Source organism: Lemur catta, chromosome 20 (genome assembly GCF_020740605.2).
Source record: "Lemur catta isolate mLemCat1 chromosome 20, mLemCat1.pri, whole genome shotgun sequence".
Taxonomy (NCBI): domain Eukaryota; kingdom Metazoa; phylum Chordata; class Mammalia; order Primates; family Lemuridae; genus Lemur; species Lemur catta.
In genome coordinates this window covers 23,097,837-23,121,084 of record NC_059147.1, presented here as the reverse complement: position 1 = coordinate 23,121,084, position 23,248 = coordinate 23,097,837, and the positions used below count along the sequence as shown (strand labels likewise).

The following is a 23,248-nucleotide window of genomic DNA, read 5'->3' as shown; positions in this document are numbered from 1 at the left end:
GGGCGGCTGAGACAGTCAAGGCGAAGGCTGAGGCCGGGAGGTAAGATATGGGAGGGTAAGCCCTCTGGGAGCGAAGAGCCCCATACCTCGTGAGCTCCCACATGTGCACGCCACAACACACCCGTTTAACATGCCTACACAAGGAACGGTACACCACGCAACACACACCCATCTGCCGTCTACGCATACGTCCCACTCGCATTCACTGGGCGCGAAAGGCGAGTACTGATCTGAAGCCCAGAGGGTAACGAGTCCGCGGGCGCCCCCCCTCCATCCCCGTTGGGGCCGGGATTGACGCCGGCTGCAGCAGCTTTTGGTTGTTCAGGAATGACCCGGTCCTCACCCAGTCGCCCGTAGAGCAGGGGTCGAACCAAAAAGAGTTGAGGGAGGAGGGAAGGAGGGTTGGTTAGGGGAGAGGACTGGGTAGAAGGGGGAGGAGCCCGGGCCAGGCCACCTTTTTGACCACACTCAGATGTGCGAAGCCTACCTGGGCCCTGGATCGGAAGCCGCCCGCAGCAGCTCGGACCAATGCTGTGTGGTATTCACCAGCCCTCTGGCACTTTCTGTGGCTCAGTTTCCTCATCTACAAGTTGGGGAGAGCCTCCTCTAGTATGTTCAGCCTCAGCCTTTGGCCCGTGTCCTGGGGCACCCTGAAACTAAAAGGCAGCCAAGGCCTCTTCTCTTCTAATGCCAAGACTTTATGGAAGCAGTCTCGATTCTCACAACCAACCTGAGATTATATCCCACTTTACAGGCAAATAAATGAAGTCCACAGAGACCAAAGACCCAAGGTTCTTTGGTTATAGGCGGCAGAACCCAAGTACATCACTGCTCCAGGAAGGTTTTTAGCAGGGAAGAGAGTGGCATGCTAAATTCTCAAAGTGGCTTGATAGGACTGTAATTTGGGAGGCTCTAGCAAAATATGAAGTTACTTTTATTTTCATTGAAACAAATGACATGGAGAAGGATGTCAATTGCAGCATCTTATACCAAAACAACAGAACTGGATCATTGAGATGTCCAGTAGGGAAGTGGCTAAATAAACCCTGATACTTAGATACGTTTTTTAAAAAGGAATTTGTCCCTATATGCTGATGTGGAAGGAACACCAAAAGAAGGCGGCAAGATGCAGAAATGTGCACAGTATGACCCCTTTTTCCTGTAAAAACAGAAACATTGGCTATACTGAAAAGGGAGAACATTTTTGGAAAGATAAAACAATTGTCAGTAATACCTAATATGGGGGGGGTGTAAGGAGCAGGGATTAGGGGGACATTTACCTTTACCAGGGCATGCATTAAAGATGTGTCTAGGAAAGGCTAGTTGGGCAGCTGAGCTAGACAGCCTGGAAAGAGGACCTGGGGGAAAATCCTAAGGTTGGTGAGGAGTAATCTTAAATTAGCTGAAAGTATCTGAATTGAATTCAAATCCAATCAGATTGGTTGGAATGGTTCTGTTTAAAAAACACTTGGAGGGACTTGTTTCTGGTGGAGAAAGAGGGGTAGGGCCTTAACTGGGGTGGGGTAAGCTGGGTGAGGTTGTGGGAGAGGCAAGACAAAGAGGAAGCCACATTCTTCTGGATAACAAAGTGCAAAGAATTTTTAGTTTGGACAACTAAAAAAACAGGAAGAACAAGGTTGTAGGGGAGGGCCCTAAGAAATTCCTTGTTGGAATAATAAGCAGATATATTTTTGTGAACAATGTTTGTCAACAGAAGTTTATCTTTGCTCATTTAAGTATGATCCACCCAGGTTTTTGTCAGGAGTGAGAGCAATAGCCTTGGGATAGTGGTACTAGAATGTAGGAGGCCGTAGCCCAGAGCCCAATATGTGGAGTACAAGCAGGAAATGCCTCAGGGAAGTAGGCCAACTTATTCCCCCAAACCCAGGGTGAGATGTAGAGAAATATTAAAGTGGCTAATGAAGAATGTATTCAGGGAGGACAAGTAGTCACGGTAGCAGTCAAAGCCAGACATGCAGGGACAGCCTCTAGTCAGAGTACTGTAGTTAAGCTGAGGGACTGAGAATTTGAATCCCAGTTCTGTCACTTAATAGCTTTGTGCCTTTTACAAGTTACCTATCCTCTCCATGCCTTAGTTTCCTCATCTGTAAAATGATCACACCTACCTCACAGATCTGCACTTCTGACTTACAGGTAAATTCTTTGTAATTAAATTAAAAAAATCTAATAGGGGCAGAGAATTGATGGAATCTGTGGTCAGGATTTACAGACTGGATGCGGGAGATGAGGGAGATTGGGAGTCAAGAATAGACATAGTTTTCCAGCCTGGGTAGCTGGAAGGATGGTGGTGGTATACAGGAAGTGGCTGGGGGAACTGACATTGGAGGCTGGAAGGATGCCAATCCCGGTAAAGCTGTCACATGCAGTAACTTGGAAGGGAGGAAATATAACAAGCATGAAGCCCTGGGTGAAGAACTGGGAAAACAATCTTAGTTACTATTGGTTGTATTTGTCAAGATTTAAAAAAACAAAAGCAAAAAAAAAAAACCCGTTTGAAAGCAGGAATGAAAGGTAAATTTTTCCAGCAAATCAGGGATGGGGCCCACGGTCACAGAAAACAGTGGAGCGGGGAACCCCTCTTAATTGGAGGCAGAGGCAGGATTGTTTGAGCCCAGGAATTCGAGGTTACAGTGAGCTGTGATCATGCCACTGCACTCCAGCCTGGGCAACAGAGCAAGACTCTGTATTTAAGAAATAACTGAAAGAGTGACCTGTGTGGTAGTCATTGGAACTACTGATAAATATTGAGACTCTCCCCTGGGAAAAAAAGTAGGATTGCAGTTCCTGCCCAGCTGAAGTTGGGTATGGCTGTGACTTGCTTGGTCCAGTGAAAACAGAAGTCACATGTTATCAATTCAGGTGGCAGTTTTCAAAGCCAGTGCCCCTTTTATTACACTATCTTTTCTTGGCTCTGTCACAATAGCTGGCAATGTTCCATTTCTGCTCTGTCAGCCTAGGTCAACCACTGATGTGTATTTAGCACATATGAGAGAAATCTTTAGGACAATATGTTCTAAGGCAACACAACCAGCCTATCCTGATGGGTAAGAGAAACTGGAAAAATTGTCAATATGCCTCCTATACTTTTTTCTTAGCTCCGAAATATCTCTATGCCCACTAGGGTACTCTTAATCTCCCTACTAGGTTACTCTATCATATCATCAGAGGGAACAAGTTTCTGCTTCCAGTCTTGTTCTCTCCAATCAACCAGAATGAATTTTCTCAAGTGCCCATTCTATCAAGGTCCCAACCCCTCTATGGCTTCCTCCTGTTCACCCATAGGAGGGGTCCAAGACTCCAAATGTTTTAACATGGCTAGAAAAGTCAGTCCAACACTGCTTTTGACACTTACCCTGGCCTCTGTTGACCCTTTCAGACTCATCTCACTGCTGTAGGCCCCCCTCCCCTCCATTCCATGTTCCAGTCATACTTAGCTCCTTAGTTTCTCAAACTTGCCAAGCATTTTTTTTTTTAAAGACAGGGTCTCACTCTGTGCTAGTGCACAGTGACATCCTCATAACTCACTGCAGCCTCAAACTCCTGGCCTTAAGCGATCTTCCCGTCTCAGCCTCCCAAAGTGCTGGGATTACAAGCATGAGCTACTGCCTGGCCTTTAATATAAGTAGTTTATTTGGGACAAGACTCTGTCTTAAAAAAAAAAAAAAGAAAAGAAGAAAGAAAAAGAACAAAAATCAATAATTTACTGATATTGCCTTAGTTTTTGCCTAATGTCCTACATCCTTTTTTCTGTCCCAGGATCTGGATGGGATACCACTTTGCATTTAATTGAACTTGTTTTTGCATCAGCATCAAAAAGTCATTTTTTTCCTTTGGACACTAAACTTTCAAACGCTAAAATGAATTGCAGTCCTCACAAAACAAAGTTTTGTTTTACAGAGATATATTTAAATCTGCCTGAGCTTTTAAGTTAAAACTTAAAAAACAAAAAATTCAGTTCCTCACATTTAAAGTGCTCAGTAGCCATACTATCATATTGGACAGTATGAATACAGATTATCCTCTCTCATCAAAAATTTCCCTCTTATTTTTTATCTACTCACATTTCCCCAACATTTCTGAAACCTGAATAAGGTCCATAATGACCTAACCTCTAAGTTGCTTAAATTGTTCTAACCAAAAGCTGAGAGTTGACTAATACAGTGACTTACCTGTTTTAGAGTATCCTATATTTAAATGAACTAAACTGCCATTTCCATCCATGACCCCACTCTGCAATTGTAAATTTTTAGCCTTGAAACAGTTTTGAAATGCCATTTATGTATGTATGATGGTGATGCAAGAAAAGAAATTGATTTGCTATCTAAGGGGAATTGTGCCTTTAAATCTGCCTGTAAAAGACTGAAATCTTACCTTTTAAATACTGTTTGGGAGATTAAAACACCAAAGTAGTCTTATAAATACTCAAGTTTTATATATATGGTAATAATGCTGTGGTGGTTTTAAAAATATGTCCACAAATTCTTTGACATCACTCTCTTCAAGAGATGAGGCTTACTACTTCTCCCTTTGAGTGTGAGCCAGACTCAGTGACTTGATTCTATTAAATAACAGAGTATGGCAGCCCAAGATTAGTTTATTAAAAGGACTGTGGCTTTCATCTTGGGCACACACTCTCTTGGATCACTTGCTTTGGGGGAAGCCAGCTGCCCCACTGTGAGCTGCTCTACAGACTCACACGGCAAGACACTGAAGGAGGTCTCTGTCCAACACCTATTAAGGAATCAAGGCCTTTTGTCTCACAGGCTACAAGGAACCAAGGCCAGTCAAGGACCACTTGGTGGGCTTCAAAGAGGATCTTTCATCCAGCCAATCCTTAAGATGACTGTAGCCCAGGCTGACTCTAACCTCATGAGAGACTCTGAACCTGAACCAGAACCACTGAGCTTAGCTATTATACTTCCAGATTTCTGACTCACAAAAAACTGTAAGATAATATGTTTACTGTTTTAAGCTGCTAAGTTTTGGGGTAATGTGTTATGCAGCAATGGGTAATACAATGGCTTAATAGATTGAAAAGCTCTCCACTGCCAAATGGGGCATAAATCAAATAAGATATTTTTCACCAAGCAGTCCAGAACTAGCATATCCAAATATCTGTTTTTAGAAGTGATATATACTTACTAAAACCATGCTGTTACTGCTCAAACAATTTTTGAAACTTAACCCTCAGAGTATGAATCCTACTCTTTAGAATTTTCCTTAATGGTGCCAATTCAGCATTTAAAAGAATTTTTGTCATTTGCCGTAAGTCTGGTGGTGAATAAGTAAACTTGTTCATTATGGATTAGGCTTAAGACACACTTTTAAAGAAAAACGCTTAATTGTCTGGTGTAGGAAAATGCTAGAAGGAATCCTAAGAATGTTTGATACAATACCAGCACAATCAAAATAAGTATGTATTTCCAAAACAACTAGCTTCAAAGATGGTACTAAATTGGATGTATAATTAAAAAAAAATTCTTCCTTCTCGCCAAGATCATTGCCTTATGGTCATACCTCATAGGCTGGGTAAATCAAGCCAGATTTTTTGAAAACCATTAATATATGTTGGGAAATTAGTATACCTTGGATATCTATGTTTAAAGTAAAGGTCTTTTTTGAAATCAGCATAAATGACCACTAGATGCCACTGTTGTCACGCTTTCTTTTTTTTTATCAGGTAAAAAGCAAGATCAGGAACTGTTCAGGAAACAACAAAATCAATTTTCATGTCCTAAATACACTAGAACAGAAACTGTTGGATACGTGAACAAAGAACCAAGACTCTGTTTTCACTACACAGAAGTTTATTGTGAAAGTAAATTAAACATACAAACACATAATATGGCTAATGGTGGCAAAAGCAATCTGGTAGCTTAAGGCAAGTTTTAATGGAGATGAATTTAGAAAAGATGATGCAATGATGTAATTTGTTTAAATATAGATTATGAAAAATATCAAATTGCATCAATAACTTAATAGTAAGTTTCCAAAGCCTGCAATATTGGAGAAAAAAGGCTCATGATCTTAATGCCAGCATTAAGACAGACAGAAGCAGCACAGTGCTAAGTGACAGGAAAAATTCAGTATTTACAGAAGGATGGCAACAGCAACATTTAATAATATTGATCTTATTTACTGGTGGACTGAAAGCCCTTAGCTACAAGCAACAGAGAAAAATGTACCATCATCATGTTACTTAAAAAAAATTTTATAAGTGCAGAAGTCAAAAACTAAGGAGCTTTGTGATAAAGTAACCTTAAAACACCACTGTAAGGATCACTTAAAAAGTGATTCCCTCAGGGGAAATGAGGGCACTGAGTGTGTAAACATGTGAGCTGCACAACACCAAATACCAACCAAATTCATTCATAGTACTTAAAGTTACACAAGATCAGCATGGTCTTTTATGATGAATTATTGTTTATAACAATTTAAACACACTCCTTACCATGCATGACTTCAAATATATAACGAATATTTTTATTCTGAGATATAGGATATTTGGTTATGAATCATAAGACCCATATACACTGAAAATCACACCTCTCATCAATCAAGTATAGTTAAAAGCTTTTTAAATGTAATGACCTTATTCAGACTTCAGTTCATTTTCTGAATTGACTGTGTCAGTTTTTCAAACTCTTTAAAATAATGCCATTGTATTATGATAAAATACATTTTTGAAAAAATTCAGAAATGTAGTAACATTTAATGAATGTGACCATGAAAAATATTTGTAAGGAGGTGCCAAATGACTTGGCACTTTTTTCCAGTATTCCAGTATTTTTTCTTGTATTAAAAGGAAAAAAAAAGTTGCACTCAATTGGACAGTAAGTCTATTTTAAAAATATTCTTACACTAATTCATCTCAAAAGGTTCTATTAATAGTCCTTTTGCAAAATACCATATATATAACTGTGACTGTTTTTCCAAGAATTAATGGAAGAAAATGTATCCTCTGCACAGATGAACATTTTCTAAGACTAATCTTTCATCACCCAGCATGTTTTTACAAAAGCATGCAATATAAAATACACATAAAAGCAGCTATCTTAAAACATGATTTAATACAATATTACCTTTGTAGCTGATTCATCACTGTCTCCAGTTTAATATGCTGTTACATACATGAAGAAGCTCCAGTATCCCTTTTCTGATTGACTTTTTAAAAAAATCCCTGAATAAAACAGAAGCCAGCCTGTGACTTCTTTAGGCATTTCAGTAGAAGATTATAATCTATGGAGAATATCTCCACCCAAACTCATCATTACAGAACAGAATCTAAAACAGATCTGGGGCAGATTACAGAGTTAATACCAATTAAAAATTTTTATGTTTAAAAGGAAAGAAAGGGTGATTATTAGCAATTTAAAAGGATACTGCAACTTTAATAACTGTAAACTTTGTGTTAGAAGGCTATGGCAGACAGCTCTATGCTACTAGGTTTTTAGCTTGTAAATAATGCAAACATCAGCAGTTTTAAAATGCTGTAGACTACAAAAACACAAAAGGAAATGGGGAAAACAAAACAAACAAAAACAAAAAACAAGAATGTTTACCTAAGATGAAGCTGTATAACCAAAACATCAAAAAGTACAAAAAAAATTAGAGCAACTGGTTAGAGAAAACCCTCTGATATAAATTTTAATTTCTTGACCTGTTTTTAAATGACATGAACCTTTAAATTAAAATGGAAGAAAAAGAGCTTTAGAAGTCTCTAAAATAATGCCAACAAGGTAAGCTTGCATAGGAAAAAATTTCAAATTATTACTGGCTACATGCTTAAAACTTAGAAATGCAGGTATTATAATCATAGTGCAAAACCAAGGCAGTTTGTGATGTCTGTTACTGCCTAAGGTTGGGAAATAGACTGTAGTACCTCCAGTTATCACAGTTTCTGGTCTTTTAATCAATTATTACTGCCAACTAGAAGCAATGTGTATATAAAGATGGGCAACACATCTGCTGTGCTACGAATTAACGAAGTTTGAGGTCATCACCACCACCTAAATTGGAACCAGGACTAGGGTCTTGTTGTCTTCTTGCCTGCAATGACAAAATCATAATTTGGGGTCAAAAAGTGTTCTGAAAATCAAACTGTTAGATATATAAAATATAAGATAGTAGCACATAAGAAAAATTCACAACTAAAAACTTTTCAACTTTTCTCTTGTAATAACAGACAAAAGAACAATTAAAATTACATGACATATTTTCCTAAAGTTTCCTTAAAAATCAAGAAAATAATTTTACATTCAAAAGATCATTATCATAAATAAGTGCTATGTATAAAAAATAACAACTCTATGTTTACAGTTTTGGAACCAGGGAGTTTAACACATCAGCCAATTATGTTAGAAGCAAACTTTTCCTTTTAGTAATAGCTGACATTTATTGAGCAGCATCTGCTAGGCACTGTTCTAAGTACTTTCCATAAATGAACTAACTTTTTTTTTTTTAAGAGACGATGTCTCCCTATGTTGCCCAGGCTAAAGTGTAGTGGCTATTCACAGGCATGATCATAGTGCACTACAGCCTTGAACTCCTGGCCTCAAGCGATCCTCCCACCTCAGTCTCCCAAAGTGCTGGGATTGGAAGCGTCAGCTACCATACCCAGCCTGGATATTCTTGTTTTTAGCTACTTCTGTTATAAACCAGCAATTAGAACTAACTGCAATTACCTGTACAACATCTTTAGCTAAATGGAATTGTGTACTAATATCACCAACTGATTCTCCATTGTCTATGTCAGCTTTTGGAAACAAAGGTAACCAAAAATCACATTCTGATATCGATTCTTAAGATCTGAAACAGTTGTTAGAGGAAAAGCATCCCTGACCTTCGAATAAACATCTCAAAAAGTCACGTTTCTATTGTAAGATCAAGTTTAGTCAGAAGCTTCAGCTATGCCATCATTTCTCAAGAGGCTTATGTAATTTAGACAAAAACAACAATTGCTTTATTTACTTTCAAACAAACCCAAAAAATCCAACTTCTTTAATCTTTCTTATAAATTTTTGATATATTTCTAGCAGATTTTAACTATTTTTGTTAGCAGACTGCACAATGACTAAATTTTAGCACATTCCTTCCAATTAGGTTAAAAGTTATGCGGCATGGTCACAGCTTGAAAGACTATGGAATGCATATACATCAGAAAAACAATTTATGTTCCATATACAATCAATGCTAAACACAGTATAAGGACAGATCAATTCTGTGAAATCACAGATAGTGATATAAGCATCTGGTTTCAGTCAATGAAGATTAGAAAGGGGCTGAGCAAAGAAGAAACACTGAGACAAATCAATCCTAATTATATATTTATAAATCATGACTAACCTACCAATAATACTTTGTGAACAGAATATTTCAGCTTTTGTCTTAGGACAAAAGTAATTTTCAAATTACTTTAATAACAATGGGATGACTACAAATGGATGACAAAGAACAGTCACCAGCACCTGGAGTTTTCCCTGCTGGTCATGGCTGTGCAGAAATAGCCATGGATTTATTTGTTTAAAATATTATATTTTTGATAAAAGCACAGAGAATAGGAGTAAAAATAAGTTGTTTTGCTATTATTTGTGGTTTTAGCTCTTTTTTTTTTTTTTTTTTTTTTTTTAAGAATCCAAAAAGCTAAAGGAGATGTGGTTTCAGTTTCTATTTACATTGTGAAGGAACTGAGGAAAATGTAAGGGAAGACATTGTGAAGGGGAGTCAAGAGTAGGAACAAAAAAGAGGAGGGGAAGCCTGATAGAGTATGAATGAAAGAGCTGGGAGACAGGGAGAACATTTAATGCCAGAAGGGAAGATATATGGGCTGTCACATGAAGGAGACAAATACAGAAACAGATTTAAGTTCACTGAAATAGCTTCCAAAAAGCTGGAATTCAACAGCTGGATGAGCAGCTGCCCTAAGAAGTAGTGCTTCCTACAGTGAAAGTTTTCTAATGGAGGCTGGATGTTTTAGAAGGAATTCCTCTATGGGTAATTAGCGAGACTAGATGATGCCAAAGAAACTCTAAACTCCATCATCCTAAAAGCATAAAGTCTGTAATTTCTAGTTTCTTTCTCCTCTGTCAATCCACATGGGCCCTCAATGCTAACCTTTTATTAACAGTTATTTCAGAATCAGGTTTTAATATAAAGCAGATATCCATGAGCCTGACTTCAGAACACAAATCTGTTTTTAATATTTGTAAAGAATTAATCTAGACATTTTACTTCAGGCTGCTTACTACCAGTTGCTCTCCTCTTTTCGTTCAGTATATTACCACTTAGAAAACATGGAAAATAGAGTTGCTAGGAGGCATCAAGAGGTGACTATTCCAAGAATATTCTTTGGAATAGTCACCAGTAGCTGTTTTCCCTACTGGTCAGGGCTGTGAAAAAATAGCCAAGAGAAAGGGTACCCAAATGAATAAAACTTCCTGGTTATCTCCATTCTTTTATTATTGAAATCTTCAAAACAATTCCTGAAAACTCCTCATGGGAAAATGCCCTAATAATTAAGAACAGCTATACTTTATTGAGCGTGTACTATATACAGACACTGTGTTATTCACTTTATGTTTGATACTTGGCTAAAAGTCAGAACACAAGAATTACAGAATAAAATTGCGTAGCAAAGTATTAATACTTCAGAGATGTGGTTCAACTCTTATTGTACAAATGATAAGCCTGAGATCATGAAGGTTAAATGATGCCCCCAAGGTCACACAGTTAGCTGGAGGAAGAGTCAGAACATACTCAGACCCCTGGAAAAGATGAACCTTTAACTTACAATTAACATTAATGTCAGCCCCTTTAGTTACTGCTATTTCTCCCTCTTGTCAAGTCTGGAGGAGACATAAACCAAAAATTTTAAGTCCTAAAATGAGAGAAAGGAATACATTTTCCCTAAACTCACTAAAAAGGTAAAAAAAAGAAAACCACAAAAAACAAAGAACAGCAGACAATTATAAACACCAGTCAGATAAGTAGATCGCAAGAACTGGTCCAACAGGCATGGCAAAAAATAGAGGTCTTACAAAATACGTAACTTCAGGAAAACTTTAAATATAAAGTCACATTTTTAAAATAAAAGAAATAGTTGAAATAACTTACATTTCTGGGCTTGGACCAGAATGGCCCTTTAGCTACCACTTTAGCTATGTGACCTTAGCAAGTTTCTTATCCTTTCTCAGCCTCAGTTCCTCAAAATGGAGATATACCTTATATGAGCATTAAAAAATCAAGTATAAAGCAAAAATTGTAATGTATACTGCAAGACACGTAGTATGCACTCATGGTACTGTTTATTACAGCAAAGCTGCTCATCACTTTCCAATTTACCTATATGAACTTTTCAAACGTAATAACTTTCCAAATGGTAGAAAGAGCAATTTTTACAAACTAAAACAAGGTTAAAACAATATAAATCTTAATAAAGTCTCTATATAGCTCCTATGATAGTAAGCAAACCAAGACTCTTCCTCTCTCAGTATGGGAGAAAGTCAGATCTGGTATCCTCTTCCTCTCTCATTGATCCTCCTCTGATTCTCATGCTTAGGCTGAGTTCACATCCCCTGTTCATTCTTATCTACTGCCCTGACCCAAGACACATCCGAAGAAGACCCAATATAGACATACTATGTTGACTTGTCCTTACACAAGAATAAATACTGGTAGAGTTAAATGATTTGAAAACTGAAGTCTTTGAAAATTTAAAATAAACAGTGGCTGAGATTTTTTTTCTTGGACCACACAGAATTGAAGGCTCCAAAAACATGCAAAACACAAATATAAAAACCACATAAAGCTTTTTGCCTGTTTTTATTTCCAAATAGTTTCCACATAAAATTCTCCTATGATTTGCTGAACTGTATTAAAACTGCCTATAGTTGAATAAGCAATAATTATTTACCCATTCTCTGACACTAAAGACAACCACTTATTTGCTGACACTTTATAATCTAACCAAATGAAAACATTTCCTAAATAATGATAGAGAACATCTCTTTAAGCACTCTGTCACTTTGGAGCTGAATTAAGAGCCAAAAGTGCTATATTACAGTTTTAAGTCAAGAGGCCAATCAAGTTGAAGGTAGTATCTAGAAACAGATACTGTACTGCTCCAACAGAGCTATCCTTCCAATTCATCCCTGACCAGAGCACTAAGTCTACTCCTTAGTAACCTCAATCTTCCTTAACAGAAGTAAGACATTTGAATTATATAGAGATATATAACCTGAAAAGAACTGCCATGGAGACATGTCAACATTTCAAATCAAGTAAAGATTCTGAAAAAAGGAATCGGGCTACTTCTATGTGGCAACAGATACCAATGGGGGGCACTTCATAGATAGAAGTAACATCTGCAATTATTTTTTCTTTTTTAAGTCTTCCTTTAAAGTATAGAAGAGTATTCAAATTGTTAAGTACAGAAAATGATGAATTTTCACAATGCAAGCACACCTACGTAACTAGCACCCAGATCAAGAGCTATAATATTACCAGGATGTGGGAAGTTCTCCTCTTGCCCCTCTTCCCAGTCAACTCAACCTCCCAGTGTAACTGCTAGCTCAGCCTCCAACAGAACCAAGAAAAGTACAAAATCCTTTACTGGTTGTTTCCAAAAACCAAACCAACCAACCAACCACCATCAGAATCTAAAATAGCTTGGGAAAATAATATCTTTGACTTTCATCGTCTAAAGTCAGGATATGTCTACTTTTACTGTGTTTCTGCCACTCCTGATATGTTGTGAGCCAAGTACACAGAAAGCTGGGTGGTAAAGAAACTAGTTTCTACTGAGCCCCCGTTCTAAGTATCAGATACTGAGCTAGGTAGCAACCAGTGAGGCAGGTTTTAGGGGTGAGGTTCAAAGACAACAAAAAATTTTCCCAGTGTCACATGGCAACAAGCAGTGAGCTAGGATGCAAAACCAGGGCAATCTGAACTTTGTACTCATTCTACAACATCAAAGATCCTAAAGTCTCTGCCACCTACTGGGTTACCTAAAAACATCCCAGGGACCCCAGAGGGAGGATAGAATAATCCCTACCCCTGCTTTACCCAGAGCAGTGCCTTTTAAAAAAATCTATTTTATACATTGGGGCTCTGTATAAAATTTCAAATGAAGGAAGGGTTTCACAATTTAAAAAATAGCCTGAGGAGGAACACTTGAGCCCAGGAGTTCGAGGCTGCCATAAGCTATGATGGTGCCACTGCACTTCAGCCTGGGCAAGAGAGAAAGATCCGTCTCTAGAATAAAAATAACAGCCTTTGTGCCAGAGAATACAGACAGTTTTAAGTTCTAGAATCTTCTGTTTTCATTATTGTGTGTTAATATAAAAGCAAATTTTCTTTCTTTCCTAAACAGGTAGTAGATGCGTGTGATTCAAAATTAGCAAGGTACAAAAGATACATGGTGAAAAGTAATAATCTTCCCATTTTGCCACCCAGATACCTGGCTCCTTTCCAGTTTCCAGTTCCAGCTTCTTACATATCCTACTAGAGAGTGACTATACACATTCAAACAAATACATTCTTTTTAAAAATGCCTACTGGGTAAGATATTATACACAGTATTCTAAATCTTTTGTATATCATTTTATTGTATACCAATAAGTTAACAGTATTTGGTAGAGGTAACTAAAATAATATTTCTTCGTTTCACTGTAGTTTTTCATTTCCAAATTAATATCCTCTGTCATTACCTCTGAAAGGCAAAGAAAATATTGTACTACTGGAATAGTCTTTTCCAGAAAAATCAAAAAGAAAATGCTAAATCCTACTATGAAGGATTGAAAACTTTCTAAATTTTACAGATGGTGAAATGGAAATATGCCCACAGAGTTTTATAACTGATTTCAGGTTAAAAGACACTGGTAAAAATCAAAACCCTTTGGGCCACCAACCACTTGGAGTTTTGCTTTCCACTGTTAGTAACATTAACCTTACACATACATTAAATGCTCATGAGCACCACTGTTACAAGTTTAGCGTGGCACAGCTAAAGGCCTCAGAGGTTATCCAAACAGCAGAGGACATCCCTAAGCCTCTGTGCTGCCACAATCTCAAGCTTCCATGGACTGTTTACTGGGTTATTGCCACCCACGAGTCACCACTGTTGCCTGGCCCACCTCTCCAGTCAGGCATCAGGACCACCCACTGGAACCATTATTCTTCTTCTCTGCCTCAGCCTTTTCTATTCCAGGCGAAACGTTTTCTAACCTCTCCTGGCAGATTTTATTTTTCAACTTCAACTTAAGCATCTTTATGGGTGGTGTGAAAATTAATTTCCTAGTGCTAGGCTATATTTGCGGAGAACTCCTGGTTAGGAAACTATGGTTTAAGTCCTCTCTTTTTTTTTTCTTCTAGAAACCACGTGAAAGAGAGCAAGTGAGTTAATTTTTCTAAGTCTCTCGGTTTCATCAACCATAATAATGTTAGATTAGATGATGTCTGAATCCCTAAAAGATGTTTGAATTACAGAGGACAAATACAACATTTTTCTCCGGTATTCTCCTTTTAGGAAAAAGGAGGTGAACTCCAAGAAAATAAGCTGACATTAGGAATTTTTTATGGTTTAAAAAAAGAGAGAGAAGCTGGATGCAGTGCCACATGTCTGTAGTCTCAGCTACTCAGGAGGCTGAGGCAGGAGGATCACTTAAGCCCAGGAGTTGAACAGCCTGGGCAACATACTGAGACCCTGTCTCTTTAAAAAAAAAAAAAGAAAGAAAGAAAGAAAAAAGAGAGAGAAGCAAAATATGTACACACAAAGTGCCAAAAGACATACAAACCTAAACCTCCTCTATGTGACTGACTGCCAGTGCATGCTCTGGAGTCAGATTTCAGTCCAATTTTCTAGATGACAGTTCTCTATAAGAACTGATGTTTTAAATTATTGCTATAAGGGTCTACACGATCTTAAATCATTGATGAAAATTTAACCATTTTCTCTATGCTCTAGGTCATAATTCATGGAAAGTGCCTTGATACACTTTAGAGAACTAAAAGGATGTTCCTGTCAACCAAATAATTCAATTAACTGGAACCAGCATTGCGGTAGAGCTTTTAGTGCTAAAGAAGTACTTTAGAGCTATTATTTACTGTAGGTATACACATACTAAGCACCATACTAAGTACTTTACAAGTATTTTCCCATTTAATTCTCAATAATTTCTATGAGAAAAGTGGAGCTTAAGAGATTGACAGGTGATGCTGCAGGAATCTCAACTAGGCCTGACTATAAAGCCCATGTTCTCCAAATGACTAGAAACAACCTGAGCAAAAATTATTTAACATCTCTATCAACAGACTATATTTTTGTTCATACACACATATAAACTCACATACCAAAATGTCTTTAAGTAACATTGTAAGTTAGAGAAATCAAACTAACAATTTAGAATAGACAATTCTTAGTCAATTAATCTATACTTTAATTTTATTAAAGCAAAACATACACAAAAACTTCCTAAGTAATTGCTCCATTAATTGTCAAATAGTTATTCTTCAAATATAATGTAGCTGAAGGGCACTTTTTTTACATTCATTTAAGGTCCAGAAAACCTGACCAACCATGTTCTCTGACTTGGCATGCAAGCTCTCTTCCTCCTCTGTGCCTTTGCATTTACTGTTCCTCCTGCCCAGAATGCTTTTCTAGCTGGCAAACTCACAGTCTTCCTTCAAATCTCTTCAAGTGTATTCTCCTGTGAGTCTCCCAAGCAGAGGGAGATTTCAATGTTCCTTCTGCTACACTGCCACTATCCCCCTTCTGAACCTCCATTATGTATGGTGGCTGCTAAAGTACATTGCAATTATCTGTTTATACCTTCAAGACTGATAGTTGCTCAAGGACAGAAACCATGTATCTTCATCTATATATTTCCCAGTCCCTAATGCAGAATACAGGCACAATATAGTTGAGGTTTATTATTTTACTTAACTAATTAATATAAACCAACAAATTATAAACATTTAGAATTTTTCCAGAGACTATTAATGTGTACTATTACTTAAACTATCCTTAGGCTATCCTGTAATTCTAGTTTTCAGACAGGCAGTCTAGGAGCTATTTTTTTGAAGATATCCATTTAACAACTAAACAGTTACAAATTATAGTGGCTAATGTGGAAGATAAAAAAAACAGGGGATCCATCTTATGGTACCACAAAAAAGTAGAGGATAGACATGTTTATAATTATTTCAACACACTAACAGAAATAAGAAGTGCTATGGAAACTATAAGGTAGAAGGGCTAATTATAATTAAGACTAAGGAAGGGCCTGACAGATAACATATAAGCTGGGCTTTGATGAATGACTAGAAAAGTACATTCTACATCAGGAAAAAAATAGCATGAACAAAAGGATTCAGAAGTATAAGATAACAATGCATATTATACATTTTTAAACTTCTAAATTTTACAGATACAGAATGAAAGAACATGGTGTGGAAGTCTTGTATTCATGTGTAGAAATCACAAGGATTATAAAAGCTTCAAAGAAATATATCACATATATCCCTCCTACATTCTCCTAGCTTAAAAGTATTCTTGGGGACATCTTCAACTGCTATCAGTCCATTAGACAAATTAACTGACTGACAAAGGGATCTAGCAATCATGACAAGACAACTGAATTTTATTTCACACACTAACCACTAAATAGGCTTGATTTTTAAATTTATTCTAAATAAATATATTTTAACACAAAAGGATATTTTATATAATATTTTAAATAACAATAGCAGCTGGTATCTAGTTGATACCACATACTCTAAAAGTGCTTTCACATGTATTTACTTATTTAATCCTCACAATGACTCTATGAGATAGGCACGATTATTATCCCTATTTTATAGATGAGGAAACTCAGTGACAACAAAGTGAAGTATGTTGTCCAAACTGATACTTACGTAGTGGCAGAGCCAGATTCAGACTTCTTAGTCTGACTCTATATCTTTAAACACACACACACACACACACGCATGCGTGAACACACATTCTTACATGTTAATTTAAATAACAGTATACATATAAGCCCAAATTTTCTGCATTATATAACATTGACTTTAAAACCTGTTAAAAATTTTTAATTGTGGTAAAATATATGTAACAAAATTTATCATCTTTTTTTTTTTTTTTTTTTTGTTGTTGTTGAGACAGTCTTACTCTGTTGCCCGGGCTAGAGTGAGTGCCGTGGCGTCAGCCTAGCTCACAGCAACCTCAAACTCCTGGGCTTAAGCGATCCTACTGCCTCAGCCTCCCAAGTAGCTGGGACTACAGACATGTGCCACCATGCACGGCTAATTTTTTTTTTTTGTATATATATTTTTAGTTGGCCAGATAATTTGTTTCTATTTTTAGTAGAGACGGGGTCTCACTCTTGCTCAGGCTGGTCTCGAACTCCTGACCTCGAGCGATCCACCCGCCTCGGCCTCCCAGAGTGCTAGGATTACAGGCGTGAGCCACCGCCCCCGGCCAAAATTTACCATCTTAACCATTTTTAAGTGCACAGTTCAGTAGTATTAAGTACATTCATACTGTTGTACAATCAATCTCTAGAACTCTTTTCATCTTTCAGAACAAACTCTATATCTATTAAACAACCACTTCCCATTTCCCCCAGCAACTACCATTCTACTTTCTGTATCTATGAATTTAGCAACCTTAGGTACATAATATTGATTTTTTTCTTTTTTCAGACAGAGTCTTACTCAGTTGCCTGGGCTAGAGTGCAGTGGCAGCATGATGCCTCATTGAAACCTCAAACTCCTGGGCTCAAGTAATCCTCCAGCCTCAGCCTCCCGAATAGCTGAGGACCATAGGTGCGTAACACTATGCTCAGCTAATTTTTCTGTTTTTTGTTTTGTTTTTGTTTTTGCAGAGACAGGGTCTTGCTATGTTGCCCAGGCTGTTCTCGAACTCCTGGCCTCAAGTGATCCTCCTGCCTCAGCCTCCCAAAGTGCTAGGATTATAGGTGTAAGCTATGATGCCTGTAATGACATTGCCTGGTCTATAATATTGATTTTTAATGCTTGGAAATTATTCTATTTAGTTGATATACTGTTTGTGTTGATTGATGTTAAGTTTATAAACTTGGAGCACCACGTGACAGATATTAACATTTGATCACATTCTTTTTCAAACCCATTAGTTCTTTATATCTGATTTGTTAGAGTATACTTTTTAATAAAATTTGTATTTCTAAGCAATTTGTATATACTTTAAATATTAATAATTGAGGTCTGCTTAAAACAGGGTACAGTTTTATGTAGAAAAAATTAAAATTCCATGTCAATGAAAAGACATATCAAATTTAAACACTGGGCAAGACTAAACTTCAATGTCTAAGACTAGACTTGTGGGTAATAAAACAATAAAACACAGAGCAGCAATTACTATAAAAATAGGGATAATGATTACTTTTGAGTAGAGTGAGAAGATTATGATTAGATATGCACATGGAGGGAATTGTTGGGGTAGCTGTCCAAGGTTTATTTTTTGACCTGAATAGTACTTTTAAGGGTATTATAAAAATTCATTTACAAAAGTGAATTATTATACACTTTTAAGGGTATAATTCATTAAGCTACAGATTCTTTTATGTATGTTTCTGTATCTGTATTTTACAACAAAAATGTTAAAAGAAAAACAGTCTGCTAATTCCATTTTTTGAAGTAGTTTGAAAATATAAAGAGATCACACAAATAACTAAAAATTATACTGTTATAAAATCAAGACAAATATCCATAGAAAAATGGAAAGCAATAATACTCTCAGTAAGTTTTAATAATGTTCAAAAAATATGTATTCTATGTTAACATAAGGCAATTTTTAAAAATAGTCTAAAAAATAATTAAGAAAAAAAGAGGTAAGATATTTGGATCAATGAATTAAAAGAAAATATACCTTGTTATAGTAAGTATCTTTATGAAAACCAACAAATGAGGAATTCATGTACAATCTTAAAATTAGAGTAAGTTTCTTTATGACAATTACATTTAACAAGTACAAAGACAGAGAATATATCTTTTTAAAACTGAAAAGACAAAATTTAACTACTAAAAGACATTAGGCACAAACATCACAAACACAGCCTGAGAGTTTGGGGGAAAGTACTAACCAGTTACTGCCAGCAGCTGTGAAACTCTCACCTCCATTTCCTCACGATGAGACCTGTCTCTATCTTCAAATTCACGCGTTCTTCTCCGAGCCTCTTCAAAAGCTTGTTGTGCTAAAGCATCCTCCTGCTGTCAGAATACATGAAATACCTCTTTTAATTGTGATTTATAATAAGAATTTTAAATCTGAGGATGTTATTTTTTGAAAGAAACAAACAGCAGAGCACTTCTCAAAACAGCAACACCATTAAAAAAAAACCTAATGTCAGAGATATTTTTAAAAGAAAAATTCAGTATTTTCATGTTTTATATTACACCTTGGAAACAAATCACATTAATGGTATTCTAACAATTGAAAATGTGCTTCCCTGTTCTTTCCTTACCTCATCCTACTCACCAGAATAAAATCCTGATCAATACAATATTTAAATCATATTAGAACAAGAAAAAAAATTGGTAAATATTAATACTTCTATCATTTGGGGATGAAAAAGGCTACCTCTAACTATGAACTAAAGCCAAAAATATAAAAAAGATTAACAGAATTGACTATACAAATGTTAGAAACGTTTAGACAACAAAAAGCAAATAAAAATCCAAGGGAAGTTATCAAGAAAAAAAATATTTGTGACATTTAACAAATCTATCTCAATCCTTTCCCTTAGTGGCTAAAGATCTGCTCATGAAGGAAAACCCAGGATACCTCAAACCCATTGTGTCTAAAAGCCAACCAAGTTTACACTTTCTCCTCCATTCTTCTTTAATCTCAGTTGGTGGTACCATTCACTCATTTCTACTAGAAACCCAGTCATCTTTGACTCTTCACTCCTCCTCTCCAGAGTTTATCAACCACTGAGTCCTATTCATTTGATTTCCTACTTCCTTTTGGAATTTTTAGTCTCCTCTTCATTCCTATAAACATTTTCCTAGTTCAGGCCCTTAAGTGCTCTTACCTAGACCATTGTAAGTCTCCTTAACAGTCTCTTCCTACATCCATTCTGTCACCCCCCAATTCACCACACAGCCATCAGAGCATATCTTCTCTAAAGCACAATCTGATGACAATGCCCCCCAACTTAAAAAAGCTGTCAGGAGGCTTGACCTTTGCAGTCACACAATTTTGAATACTAGGGTTTTCTCTTTTTTTGAGACAGAGTCTCACTCTGTTACCAGGCTAGAGTGCCATGGCGTCAGCCTAGCTCACAGCAACCTCAAACTCCTGGGCTCAAGCGATCCTCCTGCCTCAGCCTCCCGAGTAGCTGGGACTACAGCCATGCGCCACCATGCCTGGCTAATTTTTTCTATATATTTTTAGTTGTTCAGTTCATTTCTTTGTAAGTTTAGTAGAGACAGGGTCTCGCTCTTGCTCAGGTTGTCTCAAACTCCTGAGCTCAAACGATCCACCTGCCTTGGCCTCTCAGAGTGCTAGGATTATAGGCGTGAGCCACTGCGCCCGGCCAATACTAGGGTTTTCAATCATACACTTGAAGAAACTAAAAGATCCAAAACAATACCGAAAAGTCATCAATAATACTCACTTTCCTAGATTCACTGCAGCAAGAGGTGGCCATGTCAACTCTAGTTCTACCCAATGAAACAGAAGCACAAGTCACCTAATGGGGCCCCCAAGAAAGTTGTTTATGAGACATCTCATCATTCCTCCTTCCTGGGAACTGATGCAATGCCCAGAGATGCAGCAGTCAACTTGCAAACACAATAATGAGGATGTAGTCACATGCTGAGCCTGGTACAGAAGAAAAACGAAAAGATCCAGGGCCTCTGATGATATAATTAAGTGCTATACCAGGCCTGGGCTGCTGGATATCTTCCTCTGTGGGATAAATCCCTTATTTATCACTGTTAGTAGGGTTTAAAATTTTTTTATTTTTATCTTGCTTAAAAAGCAGGCTGATGGGTTTTTAAATACTTAAAATTTTCAGTGACACAATGTCTACATAACTTAAACAGAATTGAAGGATGTGATCAAATTTTCATTCTCTCTTTTTTTTTTTTTTGAGACAGAGTCTCACTCTGTTGCCCGGGCTAGAGTGAGTGCCGTGGCGTCAGCCTAGCTCACAGCAACCTCAAACTCCTGGGCTTAAGCAATCCTACTGCCTCAGCCTCCCGAGTAGCTGGGACTACAGGCATGCGCCACCATGCCCAGCTAATTTTTCTATATATATTTTTAGCTGTCCGTATAATTTCTTCCTATTTTTAGTAGAGACGGGGTCTCGCTCTTGGTCAGGCTGGTCTCGAACTCCTGACCTCGAGCGATCCACCCGCCTCGGCCTCCCACACGGCTAGGATTACAGGCGTGAGCCACCGCGCCCAGCCCAAATTCTCATTCTCATGTGCGCTTATTGGCTTTATAACTCAGGACAAGGTATTTCATTACTCTAAGCCTCAGGTAAAATGGGCATAGTAATACTTTGTAACAATATTATTGTAAATTACATGAGATAATACATAAAAGTGTTTATACATACTACCTGACAGCATTTAGTAAGTGGTATTATTTTACAAGCATTTATAGATATATAAAATTCACACATACCTACTATATTCCCAGAATGTACTACACAAGCTAGAGAGGTATCTGCTAAAGAATGCTGTTCCTCACTCCCAAGGGTTTTCTATATTATTTACTTAGTTATCAGCTGGGACACATATGCTAATGACAGGATACCCACTCTGTCCTGTGCATTCATTCATTCACCTTTTCATTTATTCCACAAATATTGAGGCTTTATTATGTCCAAGTCACTGTGCTAGGTGACCAGATGTGGTATGAAAAAACAAACGGTATTTTTTCTCATAGAGATTCTGGTCTAGTAGGGGACGTGGACAACAAAAAAAAATTACAAATAAATATAAAATTATCAGCTGTGATGAAGTATAGTAGAGGAAAATTAGAGGATGAAATGAAAGTATATAACATGAGATGTGATCTAATTCCCTAAGGAAGTTATCAGCCACTAATGTGTATCTCACAATGGTCATAGATTTTTCTTTTATTAAAAGAATAAAAAGAATAATTACCAATATTTGCAGTAAAATAAGCCGGAAGAGATTTGGTTGCCCTCCACTTTCTAGTTCCAACTTCTGTCTTGGTCTTTTCTAATGACATGTGAGATGTATATACAGTGAACAGAGTTCATACTTTAACAAATGGTAAAATCAGAAAGATGATCGGCAATTACTACTGTTATCCTGATCCTTTCCTATTGCAACATATGTAACACCTCCCTTTCAAGGATAGCATAAAGGGCCCTTGATAAAATCACATGCTCACCCAAAGTAGGCTCAAATGGCTATGCACAACTAATTCCATCCAGTCTCAGGTGATGGCAGGAGAGGTTTTCAACACTCTGGTCTCCACTAGCCCTTTGTTACACTAGTCTGTCACTTCATGGTCTACACTACAACCTGTACAAAGTAGCCAGGTGGGGTCACGATAAAACATGGTTGGGTATATGTGAAATCCATACGGAAAATAAAGGCTTAGCAGTCCTCTCATAGAGCATATAAAGAATATTCTGACCATTCTTGCTGCAGTGATTTTGTCTTTATTTTATTGTCTCCATCTACAGATATATTTATTTTATATATGTTTTGGTAACACTTACCTTTCTGCAGCAAAGAATTTAAAAACTAGAAGTTCACGCTTAAAAAAAATTAAGAATTAAATTCATTTCCAAGGAAGCTGATGATGAATGTGTAATTTGCACAAAATATCGACATTTACTATTCTCTGTGGGGATCAGAATGGTATCACTGATCACATGAAAACCAAAAGAAATAAATCTGCTGAAGAAGCATCAGCATCTACTTCAAAGACAACAATTCAATATGTGCAGCTGCAAACGGTACATTTAACATACCACTCTGCAGACATAACTTTTCATTTAAATCAAATGACTCTTCCAAATTAATTTCACCAACAATCTCGTGTACATACAAAACCACAAAGCTGTTTATATGTTGGCTTCATTAACAGAAAACTCTTGCAAATAAAAGTCCACCAGTTTTATATTAGTGTGTCATCAGGTACTTATAGAAAATCTATTAATTCCAATAATGGTTCAGTTTTTCTCACCCCATCATGAAA

General features: G+C 37.0%; 1 protein-coding gene and 1 long non-coding RNA gene across 4 annotated transcripts in view; one reads left to right on the top strand and one right to left on the bottom strand.

Moving 5' to 3' along the window:
* Positions 1 to 6: 6 nt before the first annotated feature.
* On the top strand, positions 7 to 17,933 carry LOC123625183. Of its 2 annotated transcripts, none has more exons than XR_006730418.1 (3): positions 7 to 40; positions 4,785 to 4,966; positions 17,904 to 17,933. It is a non-coding gene; the product is annotated as an uncharacterized LOC123625183 (long non-coding RNA). The 2 variants fall into 2 exon arrangements; XR_006730417.1 differs by lacking the exon at positions 17,904 to 17,933 and adding an exon at positions 17,726 to 17,754.
* The window catches only part of CBFB (core-binding factor subunit beta), a 53,296-nt gene continuing 35,863 nt past the window's right edge, over positions 5,816 to 23,248 (bottom strand). The window contains exons 5-6 of one of the 2 annotated variants that reach the window (XM_045533449.1): positions 19,174 to 19,269; positions 5,816 to 8,070 (exon numbers count right to left, since the gene is read on the bottom strand). In XM_045533449.1, the coding sequence (XP_045389405.1) occupies positions 8,002 to 8,070; positions 19,174 to 19,269 (165 nt within the window). In that variant the 3' untranslated portion in view covers positions 5,816 to 8,001. Of the gene's footprint in view, positions 8,071 to 19,142; positions 19,270 to 23,248 lie in introns of both variants that reach the window. The other variant, XM_045533450.1, reaches the window with a different exon arrangement.